The sequence below is a fragment of the Anas acuta genome, chromosome 3, assembly GCF_963932015.1.
Source record: "Anas acuta chromosome 3, bAnaAcu1.1, whole genome shotgun sequence".
Classification (NCBI taxonomy): Eukaryota; Metazoa; Chordata; class Aves; order Anseriformes; family Anatidae; genus Anas; species Anas acuta.
The window spans coordinates 22674464-22697661 of NC_088981.1; the positions used below are offsets into that span (position 1 = coordinate 22674464).

At 44.6% G+C, this 23198-nt stretch overlaps 1 protein-coding gene across 1 annotated transcript; it reads left to right on the top strand.

Moving 5' to 3' along the window:
• The first annotated feature begins 539 nt into the window (after positions 1-539).
• Positions 540-22578, top strand: LOC137853579 (calpain-2 catalytic subunit). The gene is made up of 21 exons (XM_068676089.1): positions 540-1002; positions 1093-1162; positions 6409-6527; positions 6867-7000; positions 7238-7406; positions 9137-9220; positions 10786-10871; positions 11254-11328; positions 11511-11671; positions 12156-12325; positions 13178-13189; positions 14534-14745; positions 15378-15414; positions 16216-16281; positions 16531-16588; positions 17223-17287; positions 18445-18513; positions 19191-19269; positions 19434-19550; positions 20069-20127; positions 21849-22578. The coding sequence occupies exons 1-21, from the start codon at positions 766-768 to the stop codon at positions 21870-21872; spliced, it is 2103 nt and encodes a 700-aa protein (XP_068532190.1). The 5' UTR covers positions 540-765; the 3' UTR covers positions 21873-22578.
• The last annotated feature ends 620 nt before the right edge of the window (positions 22579-23198 follow it).

Sequence of the window (23198 nt, forward strand, 5' to 3'; positions counted from 1 at the left end):
TTTTTGCGCAGCACTACGGTTACTGTATCCCTCACAGTAGGATGCAACTGGCTCATTGGTTAAATTATAAAGCAGTGACTTGTTATTGTCTCTTTTTTTTTTTCCTGATTAAGTAAGTGGCCTTCTTGCTTATGAAATCTGAAAAGTCCAAAGCCACCAAGCAAGTGGACAGAAAGTGGCCCTTGGTGCATCGATGAAGAAAAACAACCAATTTGCAGTTTTCAAGGAACAATTCCCACCACATCTCAGCACATGGTATTTTTACCATCAATAGCATTAATTTTAGTCCACTAGAATGGCTCTGAACAGTTCTTCGGTGCGTAGAGGCCTCAGGACATGCCTCACCAAATGCCGTGCCTGTCCTTCGGAGGCAGCCAGCCGCCGAGTGCAGGCGGTGGGTGCAGCTACCAAGCGCTCTTAGCCTCCCCACCACCGCCTGGGGAGCGCTCTGAAGGCGTGAGTCAGACCTGAAACATGCAGCAAACACTCTGAACCCTCCCTGCGAGGAACGCAGCGCTGTGCCGGTGCCAGCACCAGCAGCGCACCCCGAGCTGAAGCCCCTCTCGCCCAGCACCAGCTGGGGACGGACGAGCACTGACAGAAAACCGGGACGGCACGGCGGGCCATAACCACTCGATGTGATAGCAGCAGTTACCACTTCAGCATCGGTTTGGTTTGGTGTGGTTTGGTGTGGTTTGGTGTGGTGTGGTGTGTTTTGGTCTCCCCCTCCCCGTGACGCGGGGCAGGGCGGGGCAGGCCGCGGCCATGGCGGGCATGGCGGAGGCGCTGGCGAAGGAGCGGGCGGCGGCGCTGGGCGCGGGGCGGCACGGCCACGCCGTCCCCTACCTGGGCCAGCGCTTCGGGGAGCTGCGGCAGGAGTGCCTGCAGGCGGGGCGCCTCTTCCACGACCCCTCCTTCCCCGCCGGCCCCGCCGCGCTGGGATACAACGAGCTGGGACCCAGCTCCTTCAAGACGCGGGGCGTGGAGTGGCGCAGACCCACGGTAGGTGCCGGCCCCGGGTGGGTGCCCGCCGGGTGGGTGCCCCCCCCGGTGCTGCGGGTGCAGTGATGCCGGGCTTGCTGTCGTCCCCAGGAGCTGTGTGCCAGCCCGCAGTTCATAGCCGGCGGAGCCACGCGAACGGACATCTGCCAAGGGGCCCTAGGTAAGGGAGGACCTGCAGAAATCTGAGTTTTCCGCGCCAGTGCTTCCTGCATCTTTGTGCATCCTGCCGGATTTCTTCATGTCTGGTTGAGCAGAGATGATGCAGACTGGTTTTCTGGCGCGTCTCTGAATGCGGCCAGCTCTTGCAGCCCTGCAAACCTGGCGAGTCGCAGAATGCAGACAAAAAGGGATTCCCTGCTGCTTGCCGGCTCTCAGGGACAGCAAACCTGGGCTATATGGGGAGAAACGGGTGTACACGCCCAGCCCCACCTGCAAGCTCTCTGCTTTTGCCATGCATGCTACTGAGTTTGTACGGCAGCGCTTTATTCCTATAAAAGCAGCATCTATTACAGGGAGAGCTTTCAGGATTCTGGATTCAACTGATAGTGCAGTTGAGGAAAGCTCTTGGTCTCAGTGTGAGGAAATATGTAATATGTAATATGTTCCGTTCATTGTGCTTTCTCAGTGAGAGAGGCAAAAGAATGAAGGTGGCGGGTCTGCCTGTTTGCTTTTTGTCAGCGTAAAGTTAGGGATGTCGTGGCTAGTTAGTTTCTAGTCCTACTTCCAGTTCTTGATGCAGCTATTTGTGTTTTATTGTAAAAAACTAGGATAGGGAAGCTTATTTCTAACGCTTTGTGCTCATGTTTTCTTTCAGAAGTTATTCAGGTTGGTACTTTAACAGCAAGATACAATTTGCATAAAAAGCACTGAGACTTAAATAAACCCTTATGTTGTCAATTCAATTCTCATACCTCAGTATCACCAGTTGCATGGATGAGGCTGCGTTGTGTGTCCCAGGTCCTTAGCATGTCACTGGCATTGCTATGTCAGACGAGCAAGCTGTGAGCTTTCTGTCAGCCTCCTTCGTGTGTTCTCCTTCTGCTTGGTAACACAATGACTGCTTTGGCATAACACATGTTCAAGTGTGTAGCACACATGCCAGATACCTGTCCTCTATTTTTGATGTGAAACTTTACAGCTAAGTTACTGTTCAACTTGACATTGCAGTCTATTGTCATTCCATTTCAGCAGCTAGCATTTTGCAGAGACGAGTGTTTCCAAAGGCACTTAGTTGCTTTCTGCAGGCTTCCAGCTTTTCTATTCCAATGCTGTCAAGCAGCAGTACTGCGGGGGGGGGGGGGGGGGGGAGGGCAGATTGGGGGGTAGGTAATTTAGTTTGCAAATGTTGGAGGTGCTGTTGCTAATGCTGAGCCTTGCTGTAAGTTGAATAAAGCATTTGTTGCCATAGTGGACCACTCAGATGTTTTCATGTGGTTGTATTGTACCACCAAAGATCATGAACTGAGTCACAGATGGTATTCCTTTATGTCCTGAAATAATATTTGAATAGGAGAGTGTTAGTGTTCATGTGTGTGTTCCTGTTTGCAATGTGACTAACTATTGCTGTGACTCACCTCACTATCTTCATATAAATCTAGGCAGAGGAGTTGTCTTCTGTGTCAGCTGTTGATTAAAAATCGGATGCTATTGATCTTTTCCTCTGCATAGCCATCGAGTTACTAAGACCTTGTGTTGAGCCTGTGCTTTTTCACACGGTGAGACTAACAACTGTCCCATGCAAATGCATTTTTTTTGCCACTGCTTCCCTCAACAATCACACTTGTACTGAGACATTTGCTTAAGCGTCCATTTGCTTGAACTTCATGTGTTGACACTGATGTCCCATCGCGTTTGGGGATGTTCTGAAGGGCATTGTACTGGAAAACATCAGGTGCTCTTAGAACACCATACTTGGTGTTGTTATGCTGCTTTTTTCATAGAAAACTTTTGTAGTCTATTTATCACCCAGAAGGCTTGACCACAGAGCAACAGACCTGTGCTCACAAGGAGCTCTGTAGCTGTTGCTAAGCCATTCGGAGCATCTGAGAATATTGAAGGGTCAGATCAGGTGTCCAAAGCACATGTGCACATCCCTGCTGTGACAGGCTTCTTGGCACAGGCCATGTAACCAAACAGTTTTATCAGTGAGCAGAAGTTTTTTTTTACCCAAGAGCCTTTGGTCTGTGGGCCAGGTGTAGCTGACAGATTTGTTTCATCGGTTTCGATGGGTGCTGGATGATGCTCTGACACAAAAGATATCCTGGGTTGCTAACGCAGAGCAATAAGCGCATTACTTTCACTAGATACAAAAGTTCTTCCCCTTCAGCTTTGGGTTATCCTTTATTCTGTTCCTGTTTGTTCGTTTTTATAAGAAGCTCTTTAAGGCAGTTTTGGAATCAGTTTTGCAGTATCAGGTCTGAAGTCAATTATGCTATTTGGCCAAGAACGGCAGCAAATGGAATTGGTGACTCACTACAGCAGAGGAATGAAACCAAAGTCACTGCAGAGAGGAAGCTTATTCACCCTTTACCCTGTTCTTTGGAGGGGATGTCACCATGGTATCACAACACTGGGGCATACAGAGCACGGTATCTCTTAGATACTGTTAGACACAGATGTCTCCTCCTTCAATACAAACGTGGAAATGATAGTAAATTCTGTAGGTTGAATTTAGAAAATTATATGCATGTTTTTCCAGCACTGGGAACCACTGTACTGTTGGTGTGTTGCCACAGCCTATTGTTTCTAGCCAGACAGCATCCTGGAGTCCCAGGGTGTTAATATAAATACATTCAGACATTGATGTAGTTGCTAAGTTATAGCTATGAGTGGGTTTTTTTTGTTTTTTTTTTCTGAGGTTCGGTGAATGTACATTTTTCCCTTGCATGGGGTCCATGGCACCCCTTTGACTCTTGCGTGGGCTGCCCTCCCATTGCTCCCCTCCAGATGCTTCACTGGGAAGCTTTGCCTCTCGTAGCTCTCCAGAATGGCCTGTTTCAAACCAAACACCTTGTGGCTATGTACATGTATGCTTGCCTTGCAGTAGCATTTTTTTGTTAACATTGTTTATAGCTGGAGATTAGGTAAATAAACAGATGAATGTATAGAAATAAGAAATAAAATATTGACGGCAACACACAGGAAGCAAGCAAGAAAAAAAAAAAGGAAAAAGAAAAAAAAAAATTCCTAAATTGGGTTTAAGGGCTTAGAGATTCTCTGTGACTTTTCTGAGATTAGTAACACCAGTGTCAGATGCTCTGGAAGCCTCTTGTAGTGGCCAAGTTGAGCAAAGCTCTGCAGTATGTAAAATTCAGGTTTATGCTGCAGGTTGAGCAACAGGGAGGAAAGACACCCCCAACAGGAGGAGCAGCAGCATCTTTGTTCTGCTGTGTAGGTGTACTCTGGATGTTGCTTATAAAGTTTAGAACTGTCAGCTCAGATAAAGACATGTCTAGCTCCTATATACAGTCGTGCTGATAAACTTTAATCCAGGGACTTGTAACTCTGAGACTGGTAGGTTATTTGGCATCTGTGCTGAGGTGAGACCAGTTAATCCATCAGTTTATGGTTTTTGTGTGTTTTTTTTGTTTGTTTTTGTTTTTTTTTTGAGGTGTTTCATGAATGTTCCTAGTGTTCAGGGTGCTTTGAGATTGCCTATTTGTTATAAATTAAATGTTGCACTGAGGCTTGCTAACTTTCCCCAGGTATGAATGTGTGTCCCTGCTTGAGGGGCAGTGGCACAAATGAGAGGATGAAGATCCCAGCTCTCTTTCTTCTCTTAGGATTATGTTAGTCTTAAAAACACCCTAATTTGTAGTTGTTCCTATAGCATTTTGCTGTGCTTAGGCAGCTGATCTGGTGTACATGTGTATGTGTACATCCAACCCCTTCTCCCACTGCCCACAGTGTCTCTGGTGTATAACGTTTCTACTGTAAGTCCATAATAACCCGCTGTTCTCTTGTGGTAACCTCCTTTAACTCAGTAAGCCAACAGAAGGACTTTTTTGTCTGGGTTAATGAATTGACTTGTTGTGCAGTGAGTGCCAGTGGGAGGAAAAAATGTTAAGGAGGAAGGGGAGGAGGCAATAAGGTATTAATTCAGAGGTGGTAAGGTGTTCATTCAGTTCAGCCACACAAGAGCCCCAAAGCACCAGGGCTGTTCTCTGGCAGGGAGCTGTCTTTAGGACTCTCTTTCTGTAAAAGTGCTGAAGTTCACAATCTGTTTCGGAGATTTAAAAACAGGGATCCTTGGTACCAAACAGGTCTCTGGGCATCATCTCCCAAGTGCTTACTGTGTTGCCAGGTTTGTTTGAAAACACCTTTGTTGAAACAGACAAACAAAACCCAGCAATCCTTCACTCTGTGGGCAGGCTGTGCATGGGAGAGCACAGGTCTGGGCTGCAGCTGAAGTCCCGTTGCCTTTTGATCCGAGAGTTTGCTTGCAGAGCCCTGCAGGGTCCTCCTCTGTAAGGAGAACTGCCGCGAAGGGTCACTACTGAGGCCCTCGTGCAGCTGCAGGAAAGAGGGTCATGCCCATGGTAAATGAAAGGTAGCCACTTTGTTAAAATAACATTTGTTTCTGAAAATAATTGCAGAAAAACAGAGGTAATGTTTATACAGTTGCAGCCTCCTGCTCCATAAGAGATGGTGTGGAAAAATACTGTCCAGACAGCCGGGACCCCGGGGTTCTGGCCTACAGGCTTGGTGTATGTTGGCTCCATCCCAAGAAGGATGAAGAGGTGTGTAAGACTGGCAAACAGTGCCTGCCTTCAGACCTCTCCTGATTCTCTGGTGGCCAGCGCCAGAGTTGGATGTTGGACTAGACAAAGAAGTCTCTAGCAAGAGCCTCCAGAGGTGTATAAAATCAAAGGAGCTCCTGTTTGGTAGGAGGCTGGCAAGCTCATCCCTAGGGTAGACCTCTAGATGGCAAGTGAATAAGCATTTATGAAGCATGGAGAAGGGAAAGGAAAGCAGCCTATCCTTGAGAAAACACTGGTCTTTTGAGGGAAAAAATGCACCTCAGAGTACCTGTGTGTGCCCACAGGCCCTGCGCTTTGCCTTTTCACCATGCTGCTTCCTAACCTGCAGGTACTCTATTGAATATTAAATCTTCTTTTGTATAGTCCCAGCATAGGTGCATGTTTGTTTTGGTCTTGAGGAAATACCACATTTGCCTGGAAATGGCATGTATTTGTGTAGGTACACTTGATCTGTTTCAGAGGTAAACTGATGGAAGGGATCATCTCATCACAGCTGCAGTGATTCATCTTCTGAGTGGCGATCAATTGCCTCAGCAGTCATGGTGATCCTCATGCTAGTTACAATGATCAATCCCTAGGCAGTACGTAAGTTAGAGAATAATTTTGAATAATGAGTTGTCAATTCTGTTTTTTTTTTTTCTTACAGGGGACTGCTGGCTCTTAGCAGCTATTGCCTCTCTCACCCTGAATGAAGAAATTCTGGCCCGTGTTGTTCCCAACGACCAAAGCTTCCAGGATGAATATGCAGGAATCTTCCACTTCCAGGTATGAGGAAAACGGTCTTGCCTTCCCCCAGGTGCTGTTGGCTAGGAACCTGCGTGGTTGGCCAGGTCTGTGTGTGGGACACCTCTTGCAACATCTTAAGGAATGTTGAAAAGACAGACTGAAAACACAGAGAAACCCTAGGAGAGTGACAGTGATGGAAGGAAAAAGGCCACTGATCACAGAGCCACAGGAGCAGAGGCTCTGTCTGGGGTGTTTGTGTATTTGCAGATCCAGCTTTTAGGACATTGGCAAAGTTACTGCCCCAAGGCTTGCTTTCCCTCTAGGAAATTGGTGTTGGTGGACATGGGACAGTGACAAGGAGTTTGCGCTCTCTTCCAGTTCTGGCAGTACGGGGAGTGGGTGGATGTCGTGGTGGATGACCGGCTTCCCACCAAGAACGGGGAGCTGCTCTTCGTGCACTCAGCAGAGGGCAGTGAGTTCTGGAGCGCGCTGCTGGAGAAGGCCTATGCCAAGTGAGTAAGAGCCAGGATGGGCATCTTTGGGCAAGGGGGGCTGCTGTGCTCTGCTTGAGAACTCCTGTTATGGTAAAACAGCCTCTGTTTTATGCCACTGTGCAGATACTATGCATTTGTAGCTGCCATGGTGCTGCTGAAAGCAGAAATGCTGTGACAGTTCATGCAGCAGAATGCCCATCTCCAAGAGAAAAGGAGAATAGAGAACCTGATGTGTGTGCACGTGTTTTCACGCAGGCTGAACGGATCATATGAGGCTCTCTCTGGTGGCACCACCACTGAAGGCTTTGAGGACTTCACTGGTGGAATTGCAGAATGGTATGAGCTGCAGAAGGCACCACCCAACCTCTTCAAAATCATTCAGAAAGCACTGGAGAAAGGCTCTCTCCTGGGCTGCTCCATCGATGTGAGTTAGTGGGCTTATTGCTGGACATTTGGCTGCTATGTGGGTGGTTGGCTGGAAGGTGGACCTGTGCTCCATCTGCAGGTGCACAGAGGATGTTCTTCTCCTCTGCCTCCTGAAGACCAATTCTCTGCTCCCTTATGCCTGGAGAATTTGACCCGTTGTGCATGATACATGTCAAAGGCTGAACAGAGCATAGGTTGAATCATAGATTTCATTAGTTTGTATGTAAGAGCTCCTTGCCTCACTTGTTGTTCTTCCTTGAGACCTAAAGTTTCTGCTGTTTCATAGGTTCATGGTGAAAAACCGTATGAGTAACTCATTAGGGATCCTGATCTAAGTCTTTGTTCTCAAGAAAGACTGTTGGCAGCAGGTTATCACAGACTAAGTGGCTTTGGACGGAAAGCTGCTGCTAATGGTTCCTCCAGTTGTGCTCAGATGGAGCAACCTCAGTCCATCTCACAGCCTGCTTGTCGCACGGATTGCACCAGAAGGTTCCAAAAAAAACAGCCTGGGGTATTCTCCAAGCAGGGAGGCTAGGGCTGTTGCCAGTCATTTAAAAGGCTTTGTCAGAAAACATGTTGCCAAAATCTGAATCTGCAGTGTAAGAGGAGCTTTGGCTATGCTTACAGCAATTGAGCATCACTTTTAGCTCCAGTGAGATGAATTTTAGTATTGTTATGGTAAGCAACATACTCAAAGGAGATTACATCTTAGTTATGGCTAAAGGGAAGGTAAACTGTTGACAAGAACTCAATTCATAATGCAGACTCAAGTGTTTTTTCCTATTTTTTTATGTTAAATCCAAGTCACAAGAGAGGAAAACTTCACAGTAGGACAAGTACTTTGTTAATGTCAACATGTGACTTTACAGGACCTTCCAGACCTGTTTTACTAGTCTGCATTTATACAAGAATGTGACATCTGGGTTTTTGCCCCAGAATGATATAAATCTCTTGTTGGGGGTGGCAGGAAGTAAATATATTCCTTTGTTGGTGAGTGCTGCCGCTTTACGTATTGTAAACTGATTGTTGGTGACTTTAGTCTCTGAAAAATCCTCTAAAATTTTTTCTTGTCTGTCAGAGAAACAGGAAAACACAAATTAAGCTCCGTGGATCAGTAATAGGGCAGGAATTGGCAGCAGGAATCCTGTCTGCTAGATCACACCCTCTTTTTTATTTTTTTAAGCATCAAGCTTGTTCAAGCATTAAGCTATGCTTGTTTAAAGATCATATGCTTTCTGAAAAGGTAGAAGGAGAATTGCAAACATGTTTAATAGAGGCTGAAGCGACTTTAGAGCAGGATATCAAGCAGTCACTTTCTAGCAAGAAGCGATTTTTTTCTGCAGTGTTCATAGGCCAGACTGCACAATTATTGCAATAGTCACGAAAAGAAGAGACAGTGATGTACCTCCAGCCCTAGGATGCTGGGGAAGGGAAGGGGAGCCTTCCACTCCACTGTGGAGTTGAAGGAGGTGTTTTGGCCTAGAAGCAAAGCACTGGGGCTTACTGGATCTGTGTGTGATCCCTGGTGACACCTTGACAGACTCAGACTGGTTATCCCCTGTGTTCCTGCTGGTCCCTTGACAACACTCTGGATTGCTCTCATTGCTGCTGTGCAGCAGCTGAACCACCCCTGACACATCCCAGTGAGATGAAAGCTCCTGTAGAGGCTGGAGTTTCACCTCTGAGTCCCCCTTACACCAGGCATGCTGAGTTTCTTTGCTCTTCCAGATCACCAGTGCGGCCGAAACGGAGGCAGTCACATCCCAGAAGCTGGTGAAGGGACATGCGTACTCTGTCACTGGGGCAGAAGAGGTAGGTGCTCTGCCCTGACAGGGTCAAACACGGCAAGCCCTGAGCATAGTCCTCCCTGGGCTGTAGCAGCAACAGATTTGCCTTCAAAGACACAAATTCTTCAGTCTAACCCTTTTTGCAGAAACAGTTTTTTGAGTCTCTTTCTGAAGAAATACTGAGTTAATCCTTGTGTTTTGGAAAAACACAAACTTGACTTCTTGGAGTTTTTGACCAAAAAAAAAATACATGTATTATATTAAATATTATATACATGCACACACATATATGTATATATATTCTCTGCTGATTCCTAGTAAGCAGGGAGGTGAGAAGCTGTCTGCAGAGGGCACACTACCCTCTGATGGCAATGTGGCTCTCAACACGTCTTTGCAGTGGGCGGCCTTAAATATACAGCAAGGTGTGTGAGACAGGTGCCAAGCAAAAAATAATAATAATAATTGAATTATTGTTGTCCCTTAAATAATAGCAAGCAGTGCCTTTCAGCAGAGCACAGTGTTTGAAAGGCAGGTGCTTATCCAAGAGTAGGTGACTGGTGAAGTTAAGGTGAGCAAAACCAGAAGAAAGCAGACAGGCCATGGCATCCTTCATATGTGTAAAGGACTTCTGGCCACCTCAGTCATTATTTGTGAAGTCCCTGAAACAGAGTGAGATGTGGAGAGTCAGCAGCCACAATGCAGCATTAACAGGCAGGTTGGTGTGCTTATACGTGATCCTCCTCTCACAGCAGCAGCAGTGAAGAGGGAGTTTGGCCTTAATTCACAAATGGACATGACTTATGCAAGCTTTTCCTTTGGAGATATTTGCAGGCTTTGTAAGGAGACTTCATCTTGGACACTGGAGCCCCATCCCTGGACTTCTGTGCTCTGCCTATTCTCTGCTGTTTGCTTTGCTTTCAAGCTCTAGCGGTGCCCCAGCTCCTGCCTCCAGTTGGTGCTGTGTGTTCCCAAAAATAATGGCTGTTCCTATTGAAACTCATAACGCTTTGTTTGGCCTGGGCTCTGTGTGCACAGCGATCAGCAGATAACACGCCAGGGCCTCTTCAAAGAGCAAGAAGGTACTGCTGCACTGCGGGGCGCATGAGTGGTCAGAGGGCTTGTGGCTGACAGCACCAGGGCCACGCTGAGTACCCCATCCCTTGTAATTGATTAGTTCAGGTCGGGGGGGAACATTTCAATGTGAGCGGGCAGTTTTTAGAAAGATGATGATTATTGAGAAATATCCCCTTGCACGTGCTTTTTGCCAGTCTTGGAGTAACTTTACATTATTTCTGCTTGAAATCCTCTAAGAGGTATTTCCTTAGCAGCACAAAATGGATATTTTGGTTGACTTGAGCTTTGATTTGTGCATGCTGTAAACTTTCTCTGGACATGCTTGGGGGCTCATTCAAAATCAGTTTAATTCAGGGCTTATGTCTGTGGACTAGCTGAGTGTGTGCTTGCGCATATATGTTATCGTGTGTAGCACTGAAATATTTACTCTGCCATGTCCTGTAACTCCTGTTAAAAAGATGGAGGGGAGCACAGTGCTGAGTCCCTGGGTAACTCTACATACATTTCTACCCTCAGGTGAACTTCAGAGGAAGTGTCCAAAAGCTGATCAGAATCCGAAATCCCTGGGGGGAAGTGGAGTGGACCGGAAAATGGAATGACAAGTGAGTCAGAGGTTTGCGTGTTGCCTACTAGTGTTGGCTGCAGGGATGTGGCTCTATTTCTGCTGTCCTCTGTTTTCTCCCTACCTAAAACTCCTCTTAAAGTCGTGTCTGGTTGTGGTGATCACTTTGAGCTATTTAAAAGAAGCATCCCACCACTGTATCTCCCACCAGTCCAGCACCCTCTGTGCAAACACCTGCTTTTGTCCTAGCTGCAGTGATTTGGTTGGTGATTCCTGCAAGCGTTTGTGTAGTTTCTGTTTCTTTAACAGCCCAAACAAATTCAGTGGTGAACTTCTGAAAACTTGAGAATATGTTGAGCCAGGTCAGCTACGTTAGGATTTATCCTTTTCTAATCTGTAGCTAATGTAGGTTTGTCTCTCAGCTGCCCAAACTGGAGTGGTGTTGACCCAGAGGTGCGGGAGCGGCTGACAAGGAAACACGAAGATGGGGAGTTCTGGTAAGTAAGCCTTTTTTCCACACATAGTACCTTCTCCCATCACACTCTCAAAAATGAGTGAGCAAATTCATCCAAAATCTTAGTGCTAAGTTGCAGCAGGAGAGGGGGGAGATGGACAAGGTGGCTAGCTGGAAAAACTGTCCATGCTAAAGAGATGCTCTCTGTGGCATTGCCTCCCACAGGATGGCGTTCAACGACTTCTTGAGGCATTACTCCCGCCTGGAGATCTGCAATTTGACTCCAGATACCCTGGCAAGTGACAGGTACAAGAAGTGGAGCCTACTGAAGCTGGATGGGAACTGGAGGCGAGGAGCTACTGCAGGGGGCTGCAGGAATTACCCGAGTAAGAGTGCGGAGACACTGCTCTCCTGGAGAAATGCTTGCTCGCCTGCTTGTTCTTGCTCTGGGAGCTTCAGTCTCCGGGCGGTTGTTCTCCCAGTGCAAGGGGCTGGGTTAAAGCCATGGTCCTGGTGAAGCAGTGAGAGACCTTTCTGCATCTGACTTGGTGCCGGCTTTGTGGCATGGTCAGCCCTGCATGCCTGACATATCCCTCCCGCCCTGTTGCTGCAAATTCCTGTCCTTCGTATTCACTGGTTTGGGGTGTACTGTGGATGTGACTGTGAGGTAGTGGGGACTGATGTACAAAAAGTGTACGTTCATGGAAGACATAGCTCCCTGATAAGGGTCTAGTTGTGGTTGCAAGGTTGGGAGGAGAGTGTTAGACCTTGATTTGGAAGCCAGAGCTGCATCTGTCCTAGCTGACATCTTTGAAAGCAGCCGTGTTGATAAACAAAGCTCTGAGCAGTTTGTATAAATCCACTTCCCAGACACTTTCTGGACAAATCCACAGTATTTAATCAAGCTGGAGGAAGAAGATGAGGATCCTGACGATCCTGAGAGGGGCTGCACTTTCCTCATTGGCCTGATTCAGAAGCATCGGAGGAAGCAGAGGAAGATGGGAGAGGATATGCACACTATCGGCTTTGCAATTTATGAGGCAAGTAAGGTACACGGGAAGGAAAAGGAAAAAAAAACTGGGCTTTTGGCCCAAACTCAGCAGGGCTGAGTCAGACACCAGCAGACGTGAGGAAAATTCCACTTATATGTTTAGAAAATTAACCTCCACCAAAATACTGGTCAAGCACAGGGGTTTGTAGGGGTTTGAACCAGATGACACACAGAGACCCCTTCCCACCTATTGTTCTGTGCTTCCACATGGAGGAGCAGAAAATTAATTTAAAAATGGAAAAAAAAAAAAAAAACACCTGTAAAGTACAGAAATACAGTTTGAGCTTTGTTTGTCAGGCTGTGGTAAAGAGAGGCTGAAGAAGAGCAGTTGTAACAGGGATGTGACGCTAACTGGGACACCTGCACAGCTTGGGAAGTGTGAACCCAACAGTAGAACCAGCCAAAACACCTGCAAAACCCTTTCTGCTGAATAAACGTTCAGGGGTGTGTCCGTGGTAGCTCCTTACCCAGGACATTTTGTTCAGAAATACAAAGCAGCACTTACCTGCCACTGGAAGTAGGAGTAATGGTCTTGCCTGGGGTTTGCTCTGTAGCTCTAGGTGATATAAGTAATTGCTTGCTTTCTCGGTATCCCAGATTAGGAAAAGGTTTGCCAAAGAATCTGGTACCCAGAGGCAAATAAGGTTTAATGCAGAAATAGGTTCCCTGGTCCTGTAAGGAAGCAGAAAACTGCAAAGAAACACAGGGGCTCAGTACTCACCGTCACTCTCAAGCTCTTATTTTTTTTCTTGTGTGGGTGTAGCTGGTAACCAGCAATGAAAAGCAGTAGCCCTGGAGCCCTGTTCAATACAGAACTAACACCATTCTTTTCTCCTTGCAGGTGCCCCCAGAGGTACGTAGTGTGCATTGGTGTTCAAGGTACAGAGTTGGGGCTGAATGACTTGTGGGAAGAAACAGTTAAGAGGATCCTCCTTCACTGAAGGACCATATTGGCTATGCAGAGCCTAAAGTTAGTGGCCTTTTATTCTGGTAGTGGGCTTGAGCCCGTGTTGCGTTTTCAAAATGTCCTGGATTGAGATAAGCGCTCTCTGTACAGCAGAAACTCACAAAAGCTCCTCTTTCATGGGTTTTCTCCCAACTAAGACCCACACTTGTTCCTGGTTTGTACAGAGTTCATACCTGACACAAAATTAATGTTCCACAGAGGTGTTTATTCCCATTTCCCTAAGCAATGTCCTTCTTTTCTCTCAGGTTGTACCTTCAGGTGGTTAATAGCATGCCCCAGAGATCAAAGAGGGGTTGTATAGCTGTGCAATATGAGGCAGGGCTGTAGACACCTCTGAGTCATTGCTCCTCAAAAGAATGAATGAGGTTGAGCAAAATGGCAGGGTGACCTTAGGACATGGCTTCCTGCACCTGTGTGGGTGCACGCAAATCCCTCTTGAGGCACAGGAACGGCATGTGGCATAAGTGGCTGCTATGTAAAACATGGTTTCACCAGAAAGGAAATGCTGTGCTTTTGAATCCTTTAGCAATATTCTGTCAGTCCCTCAATTCTTGACATAGTGGTCCAAAAACCTGATTTGCACTAAAAAAAAGAAAAAAGAAAAAAAAAAAAAAGACTTGAACTACAGTCCCTTAACTCTCCTCTCCCAACATCACCACAAACAGGTTTGAGGGGTTTTGCATTCTTAAAAATCTGGGCGAAGGGGATGTTTCTGAGCTGTGTACATTGCTAGTGGTTACTTCTAGATCTGAGACAGCCAGACATTAAAACCCTGCGTATTCTGCATGTCACACTCCAAATACACTTTTATGATACGCAACATTTATTTGATTCTCAGAGCCCTGCACAACTGGGCTCTCTGTCAGAAGGCAACCTGACTTTGCAGGCGGAGCAGAGCTGCGGTACCCTGGTGGCACCAGCTTTGGGGCTTGGAGAGATATCAGCTGTAAGACATCCAGCCTTCAAGATGGGCTGTGGAAGAGTTTGCCAAATGTCTTCACAATCTGCAAAATAAAAGCATGGCCTGAATATCTTAGTGAGATGAGATAGTTTGCACCCACAGCTCAGGAGTGTTGTGGTGTGAGACACCCACCCTCTTCCTCTTTCCTCTTTCATTTTGGAGGAATGGATATCTTTCTTTTCAGACCTAGCTGTCATCTTTATTTTGTCATTTATAAATGCAAATACATGCAAACAGTGGGTTTTCTCTGTTTCTTTGCTTTTTGTAAGTTTTCTGGCCAGACGAATATTCATCTGAGCAAAAACTTCTTCCTGACAAACAAAGCAAGAGAAAAATCCAATACCTTTATCAACCTCCGAGAAGTGCTGAACCGGTTCAAGCTCCCTGCAGGAGAATATATTATTGTGCCATCTACCTTCGAACCCAACAAAAACGGAGATTTCTGCCTCCGAGTCTTCTCTGAGAAAAATGCAGACTCAAAGTATGTAGCTTTTTACTTTGGATTATTTACTAGGAATGGGATGATTTTTTTTTTTTTTTTTTTTTTTTTTTTTTTTTGTGGTAATTCTTGTCTGGGCAGATGCTTTTAGTTGTTAGACTGTAGCCAGCTGGGTCCCAGAGCACAGGTTACAAACAAAAAAGCCCCAGGGAGAGGGAGCAACAGATGTGCTTTCTGTTGTTTGTGAGCACACTGACCACAAGAAACAGCTCACGCCTTTGAAATCATGCTGGAAAAAAATTCAAATGAATTGCTCAGTCAGATGCTATCTGTGATAACGCTAAACTGGGTTTCAGTAGGGCTGGTTCAGAGCACACCGTTAGCTGTAGATGTGTCTTGTCCTAGAGAGCATGTGGGCTGAGGCCTTGGGAAGGAGTATGGGATCCCCCGTAGCAACTTCCCAGCAAGCACAAATCTTTCTACTATTCTGTAATCTCTCCTTGCATATTTTCCATAGCAGTGAAAAAAATGGGATGCCAGCTGTGTGTCTGTGGTTCAACACTCCAGCTTTGAACATGCATTGTTATTACGATAATTAAGAGTTTAAATATTGAAGCAAAAGTATCAGAAAAGTGACTTTTCTGTTTTTAATATCAATTTCTTTATCTTTCTAGGGTTATAGATGATGAAATTGAGGCCAATTTTGACGAGGTATATCTTAAATATTTTAAATTGAGATATCTTTGCCATAAATAAATGGGTTTGGATTGTCTTGTTCCCTGCATGGCCTAGTCAGGTGACATTTTTTGCAGGCATGTTCAAGAACTGTTTTCCCACTTTGGAAACAAATCTTTGGATATGCATAGTTCTATGTCTAAAAAAGAGAGTTGTAAGCAATAATGGAAACAACTGTTGTCCCTTTTCTGTGGTGGTGAACTTCCAGGTGCCCAGGATCAGGTGCTGTCTGCAGATGTAACTGAAGCCATGGGAAATTCCTTTTGCTCTCAGGGAATCTGGAAGCACAGGCCTTTAGCCATAGGTGTGATTTTTCATGGGATTTTGTTTTCATGAATAAGAATTGGATCACCGTTTTTTCAGTCATGCCAGGGCTGAGAATGTCTTCCCTCCAGTACTGTGTCTCTGTATGTCTATAGGATTTCTTTTTTTTAATGAGAACTTAATTTTTGCAATCTTTTCTTAAAACAAGGACAGCTAGTCCAACAGTAGTAGCAGCAATAGTAAACTTCTGTAGTTGGTTGTATGTCTTTTAACTTTTTTTTTTTTTTAATTAAAGCTATAGCAAAAGTTCTAGTTCTTAGTTCCTGCAGTGTTTGCAACACCAACATTTTGAAGAAACCCTAAAAAAATTGATTAAAATCAAAGTAAATGCACTCCATACCTTCAGCTTTGCCATTTAAGTTGTGTTTTACTGGGGGCAAGGAAATGTGTCAAGTCCTTCTCAGGCAGAAAAGTTCCTCCTTTCCATATTCGGTGTTTGTCTCTCTCTTCTAGACTGAGATCAGTGAAGATGACATTGAACCTAGCTTCAAAAAGCTTTTTGGACAGCTAGCAGGAAGTGTGAGTATTTTGTTTTGTCTTACTGGGGACAGAGTTGAGTGGGTAAGAGGAACAGCTCTCAGCCACTTCAGGACCAGTGGGGTCCAAACTGTCCAATGCACATGGTGCAGGTGGGTTTCATGGGAGGTAAAGGTAGACCCACATTACTGACAAACTCCAAGAGATGCTAATTGCAACTAGCAAATGCAGGATGCTTATGAGATGGTGTCCACAGCTCCTAGTGATGGCTTCTTTTCTTCTTTTCCACAGGATGCAGAGATCTCCGCCTTCGAGCTGCGCAGTATCTTGAATAAAATCATGGCTAAACGTAAGTACCTTGCTCCAACAGTGACTTCAGCTGGATACCAGTGGATACCATGGCCCTGCTGTGGCCATGAGAGCACCACATGAGCAGAGATTGTCTATATGGCCAGGGCCACATGTTCTGCTCCTTCAGGGGGTTGCAGAGAAATTTGGACTGTGCCTGAGCTGTTTCACAGGTTGTGTGTGCACTTCAGTGAGGTGTGTTTGGGTACCTGGTGCATATGGGTGCCTTTTATCCCAGTGCCTGCTACAGGGAATTGACCGCCAGCAAGAGGGACTGATTAAGTGATGGGACTTGGTAGGCCAAGCTGATGGTTGGCCTTCAGGATCTTGGAGGTCTTTTCCTACCTAGATGATTCTATGATTAGAACTTGATAGTAATCAAGGGATGCTATTGTTGGTACTTGGCATTGAAGCATGCAGGATCTTTACATCCTTGCAGAATCCTGCTGTGAGAGCACTGTGGAGTGATGGCCATAAGGGCACCTCCTGCTGCTAGTGCCTCAGTGACTGTAGTTACAATCCCAATTTGTGTAGTTGCAGAGTCCATCTATGCCTCTGCATACGGGGGAGGGAGGGAGAGAAAGAAGAAACAATATTAAGAAACATTAATCCTGTTTCTCGCTCTTTCTTTACAGGCCAAGATATTAAATCTGATGGCTTTAGTATCGAGACATGCAAAATAATGGTTGACATGTTAGATGTATCCTTTCAGGCTGTTCCTAGATGCTGTTTTTCTGCCTGAAGTAGGTGAGCTGCTGCCTTTGCAGCGAGAGGTCCATACTATCATATCAGTGCCTCCTGAGGCAACAAAGTATGTTTCCTCTGATTCCCCCAAATAAAAATGGTAGCCCTTGTTTTAGCTGCTGACCATGACGAGTGAATCCTTTTGGGTGATGGGGAAAGTCCATTTCCAGACAGGGCCACCTGCTTTGAAGTCTTCCTAGCTGTTGCGTGTTACGGTTTATCTGGTGACAGAGTTTGTGCTGGGAAAAGGCACTGGCTTTCAGCATGGTGCAAACAGCCTTGGCTGGTAGAGTTTGAACATGCACTTAACTGCTTTTTTATCTGGCTGGGGTTGGTAAGGGCATTATAACATCAAAAGGACCTGGCAAATAGAAAATGAGGCAAACAAATACCAGGAGCCAGAGAGTGTGCTGGCTTTTAGGAGCTTCTGCATCTAAGAATAAGTGCGAAAGTGTAGGATGAAGGTCTCAAGCCTAAGAATAGTTGTGTCCAGCTTCTCTGCGCAGTGGGAGTTGAACTGTGTACTCAGGAAAGAAAGGAAAATTACCAAAACAAAGTGATGCCCTGCTATAATCTGGTGTAAAATACAGCAGTCAGGGACTCTTTAGTGGTTTTAGGGAGAGAATCAATGAGTGCCCAAGTTCTTTTGTTAGCTGTTTGTACAAGAAATCTCAAAATAGAAGGCTTGATTGTGGCTTTTCCTGTTTATAATCCAGACTTGTAAGTCGTGCACCTACAACTGCAGATGTTGACCAACTCCGCAGAGCAAAATGGCATCATCTTTGCTTCTTTATATTTATATATATTGAAAAGATAGAAAATTGCTAGAGGAGGAGCAGGAAGGGCTTTTGAACTGATTGTAGTTTAAATGAATCAGTCACTTTATTGGTTTAGAAAGACTAGAAGCCTTGGAGAACAGCTGTGTAGTTACAGGATGAGTTTGTTCAAACAAAGCAAACAAACAAAAAACTGTACACTTCAGAGAGGACTTGCATCCTTTTTTTAATTGCAGGGTTTTTTTTAAATTAAGTCATGTGTGTCCCTGTAAAACCCAGTACAGAGAGGGAAAATCCTTTTCCTTCCTTCCAAAGAGATTACCTTGACTCAAACAAGAATGATGGGAGTGGAAAACTGGGACTGAAGGAGTTCCACACACTCTGGACAAAGATTCAGAAGTATCAGGTAAGACACAACTTCTTGGGGTGAACATACAATAAAATGTATAGGTGGTTGTAGATTGCTTTGTCTCTTATGATATATAGGTATTAGAGAGTTTAACTGTGAGTTTCTGTATGCTGCACCTTTGTGTATGGTCAGTGCAAGCTGTGTTTTACTCTATCAAAGAGTCAGTAAATGTCTTTGAGTCTGAGAGAGACGAAGCCTCTCCCCTGCCAGTGATGTTAGTTTCAGAGGATCAGGGCAGAATGGACAAGGAAACAAGAACAGCAGTTAAATGGGTATAGTAAACCCAGAGTTATTTAATCCCCACATCGGTCCTACTAATTGACCAAGTCAATTACCTAGCGAAACCAAAAGTGCAACCAAAAACTCCCCCCAAACAAAGTCTACCAGAACATAAGGCAGTAGGAAATAAAAATTGAGTTTTCTTGGGGCGTTTTGCTTGGCAGCCTGCTGTCTGCTTGAGGCCAGAAGTTGGGTGGCAGTCACAGTTCTCAAGGCAGGGACACTGCTGGGCAGGTTCATAACTCACCTCCCACCATTCACCCACCATGCATCGTGTGTCCTCAGCCCCCAAGGTTTTAGCCCTCAGTGCCCGTGGCTACGTCAGCCTTGCCTTCAGACTTCTGACTAAAGCCAAAACACACTCTGAATTTTTGACAACATTTTGTGTCCTGCAGAAAATTTACAGGGAAATTGATGTGGATAAATCCGGTACCATGAATTCGTATGAGATGAGGAGAGCGCTGGAAGCAGCAGGTATTTGTATTCATAGTATCACAGTATTCATAGAAATGGATCGGGTTGGAGGGTAACCCAGAGCAGCTCACTGAATTTCTGGCAGCATATAATATTTTTTTTTCCTGTGGTTGTTTTTGTTTTTGTTTAAAATTTTGTTTTAAATCCTTGTCATCGCATTTCAGGGTTCAAGCTGAACTGCCAGTTACATCAAATAATCGTGGCTCGTTTTGCTGACGAAGATCTCATCATTGACTTTGATAACTTTGTCCGGTGTTTGATTCGTCTGGAAACCTTGTTCAGTGAGTACAGGTTTAATAACTAAACAGACTCTGTTGCTCTGCATTTTCAAGTCCATGTTATTTTATACAGAAAGCTTTCTACTGGCAGCTTTAAGCTGAGATACAAATCCTGCAGCCCATCCCACATGCTACTTCTAGAACCAGGCATCAGTATTTTAGGCCAGGCTGCAGAATCAGGGTCAGTCTTCTGCGCAGACAAGTAAATGCTGATTTTAAAAATATAAATATGCTTCTTAACAGCTTTATGTTGACAAAGAGTGTTAATATTACAGACTGAACCATGAAAAACGTTCAGTCTCCTTTTCTGCCTGTTTGGCAGGTAGCTCACATACGCTGTCTGCAGTTCTAATATTTCTGTCTGAAGTGAGATGACTTCACAGTGGCCCTTTGTGGCTTGGGTTATAGGCTGTTGTCATAAACTTGTAATCTGGGAAAACATTCCTCACAGGGAAGAGAAAATCTTCCCAGTTATTGTTCCTGTATTCATTCTTGTCTGTCATCTCTCTCTACTACCACAGAAATGTTTAGAAAATTGGATACTGAGAAAACTGGAACAATAGAACTGAACCTCGTGACTGTAAGTTCATTTAGCTCTAAATTGTTCTTATTTTGGGGGTGGGTGGTGGGGATTAACAGTAGAGACCGTTTTACTCTATTCTGACTGGTTATGGTTGGTTATGTGTTCACGTGTATGATGGATTTATATAGCTTGTGTATTTATGAGCAGCCTGAAGAAAGATTAGCCTTATTTAAACCGTACCTACATCGCGTCATGTTCAGGATGGGTTATTTTAACCAGAAGTCATTCTGATTTACTGGAAGTAACTTTGGCTGAAACTTATGCATGTCTCTTCCCTGCTTTTTCTGCCAGTAACACAGTAAAAATGTAGGCATAGTAGTGACTCATGGTATTGACCACATAGGCTTTCTACACCATGTGTGACCTGCAGAGGGCTGTGCTAGAAGAAAACTACCCTCCTGCATGTGTTTGACTTGCTTATTACCTGAACCTAATTTAGTTCTGGACCTAAGTGAGGAATGTGCACATCATTCCAAAATCCCTCTGCCTTAACTGAGATATATAATCATATCATTCAGGCAATATCCTAAAATTACTCCTGTGATAATATTTATTATTAGGTCAGCTTGGCTGAACAGGGTTCTTCTAGTGCTTAGTCAGGAAAAAAAAGTGTGAGGCCCCCCTGGAACTGAGGTTGCACAACATGGGAGGACTACAGATATTGTTTGCTATTGTAAGGAGAAAATTTGTGTGGGCAAAGTTCAATTAGCTGGCCAGTACTATGGAGGTCAATAAAAAGGGTGGGTTTTAAATATGTTAACAGCAAAAAGTAGGATCAGAGATAACATTAGTATGTTACTTTATGGGGATGGTCACCTCACAAGTAGGACATAGACAAAGCAGAGAAGTTTAGTACCATTTTTGCCTCTGTTGTCTTCAACACTGACAATAGACTGTGGGACCCCTGAGCTAGAGGACTGTGACTGTGGTAACGATAAAACTCCCAACCAACCCCAAAGTTGTGCAAGATTCTGCTGCTCCAGCTGGATGGGTTTGTGTCACTGGTCACAGCCAAGATGGGTTCACCAGGGGAAACTCCTATTTAACTTATTTTCCTTTTATGACAAGGTCACCCATCTTGGTTGATCGAGAAGCCAGTTGTGATCTGGATTTCAGCAAAGCTTTCGATACCATTTCTCCCAGTCTTCCTCCTGGACAACATGTGTAGCATACAGCTAGATAAACACATACTTAATACAATAGGTGAACAAGTGGCTGATGTGATGGGTTGGGCTCAAAACATTATAGTAAATGTGGTTACACTGGGCTGTTAGCCCATCACTAGTAGGGTTCTGCGGGACTAGAGAAGAGGAGACCTCATCGTGGCCAACAGCTTCCTCAGGAGGGCAAGCAGAAGGGCACGCACTCTTCTCAATGACAGCATAAAGCTATGGCAGGGAAGGCTCAGACTGGATGTTATGAATAGGTTCTTCACTGAAAGGGTGGTTGGGCACTGGACCAGGCTCCTCAGGGAGTCTGCTGGAGTTCAAGAAGTGTTTGGACAACATTTTCAGACATATGGTTTGCTTTTTGGGTGATCCTTTGTGGAGCCAGGAGTTGGACTTGATGAGCCCTGTGGGTCCCATCCAATTCAGGCTATTCTATGGTTCTCTGACTTAAGACTTTTCTCATTATTCTGGAGGTGGAAACATGCATACTTAGTGCAGTTTTTTGTGTTTGTTTTTTTTTTAACTCCATGTCATTTTCCTCTCTCATAGTGGCTGTGCTTCACTGTCATTTGAGCTACTGCCATAAGCCCAAGATGCTTCAAAAAGATCGTGTGAAGATAATCAAGCAACATACAACACAAAAACAATAATATCCTAAAGTGAATGTGCCTTAACTTACAAATAGGAATTTTGCATATCATTAGAAAGAAGAAAAAGGGCTAGTGCAAGAGCAGAAGAATCTGCAACCTCATTTTATAGGCTTAACAGTCTTTATTTGCTACTATATATCCTCTGTACAGCTTTAATTCAGTATAAATTCTCAGTCTACCTTTTAAAAATATTGCTTTGCTAATATATTTAAGATGTTTTACATGAATTCTGGAAGAAAGCTCAGACTAATGGGCTGGTTGAGTAAGTTCTTTTTGCATAGCAGCACCGCAAGGTCCCACCTATCTGAAGTTAGAAAAGGGATGGTGTTGCATTATCTCAGCATACAGATGGTTGGACAAGATCTGGGTCCCCTGGGTGTTTTCTATTACGGTCTAGCATTATTTGGGTTAAATATCCTTTGAAGGATTTGACTAACAAGTACACATTTTAACAAACTGAAGACAGGACTTTATATCCTGACTCCTTATGTCGCTGTAGCAGGAGGCTGTTGGCAACCAGACTCTTGCAAGATAAAGCACGTGCTCTCAGGTTTTGAGTTCCTGTATCTTATTTATCTTCCTCTGAAATACAAGAAAGAACTTAAATAAAAAGATAACAGTGGAAATAAGGCTTGCAAGACCATTATTCCTTTTGAAAAATAAGCGTTTTCCTAAGGGGCTTACAGAGCATATGCAGAGCTTCAGTTGTCCAGGACACTAAGTGTCCCTTTTAAGAGGGAAAAACAGCATTCCAGAGCTGATGAGGCACTATCAGACACTGAATGTGTATCAGTTAATGCAGTCTTAGCCTGACATGTGATCAATGCACAAAAGGTCAGTGCTCAAAAAAATGTTTCCAGGAAAGATTATCACTAATACATACCCCATTCCTGAGCTATCAAAATTATAAAGTTGTGAACATGACCAGAGGTCTCACTACAGCTGATGTAATTTCATCCACTTGAGGAATTATATCCTCCTTCATACGATTTCTTGTAATTCCATTTCAGAAAGTAGTAAACTTATTAAGAAAACACAAGCCTGAAGGTGAGTAAATTCCTTACCTTTAAGGAAAGATTTGATCTTCTGTGTTAAATAATATTTATTACCAAATGGTTATTTCTGAAGAGATAGCTATGAACATTTTTTTCTTTCATTTGGAAAATATTTGTACCATGTTTTTTTGTTGTTTTTTCTTCAAATGTGTCCTTTAGAAGCTAAGGTTAACAACAGTTATATGCGAGTATCA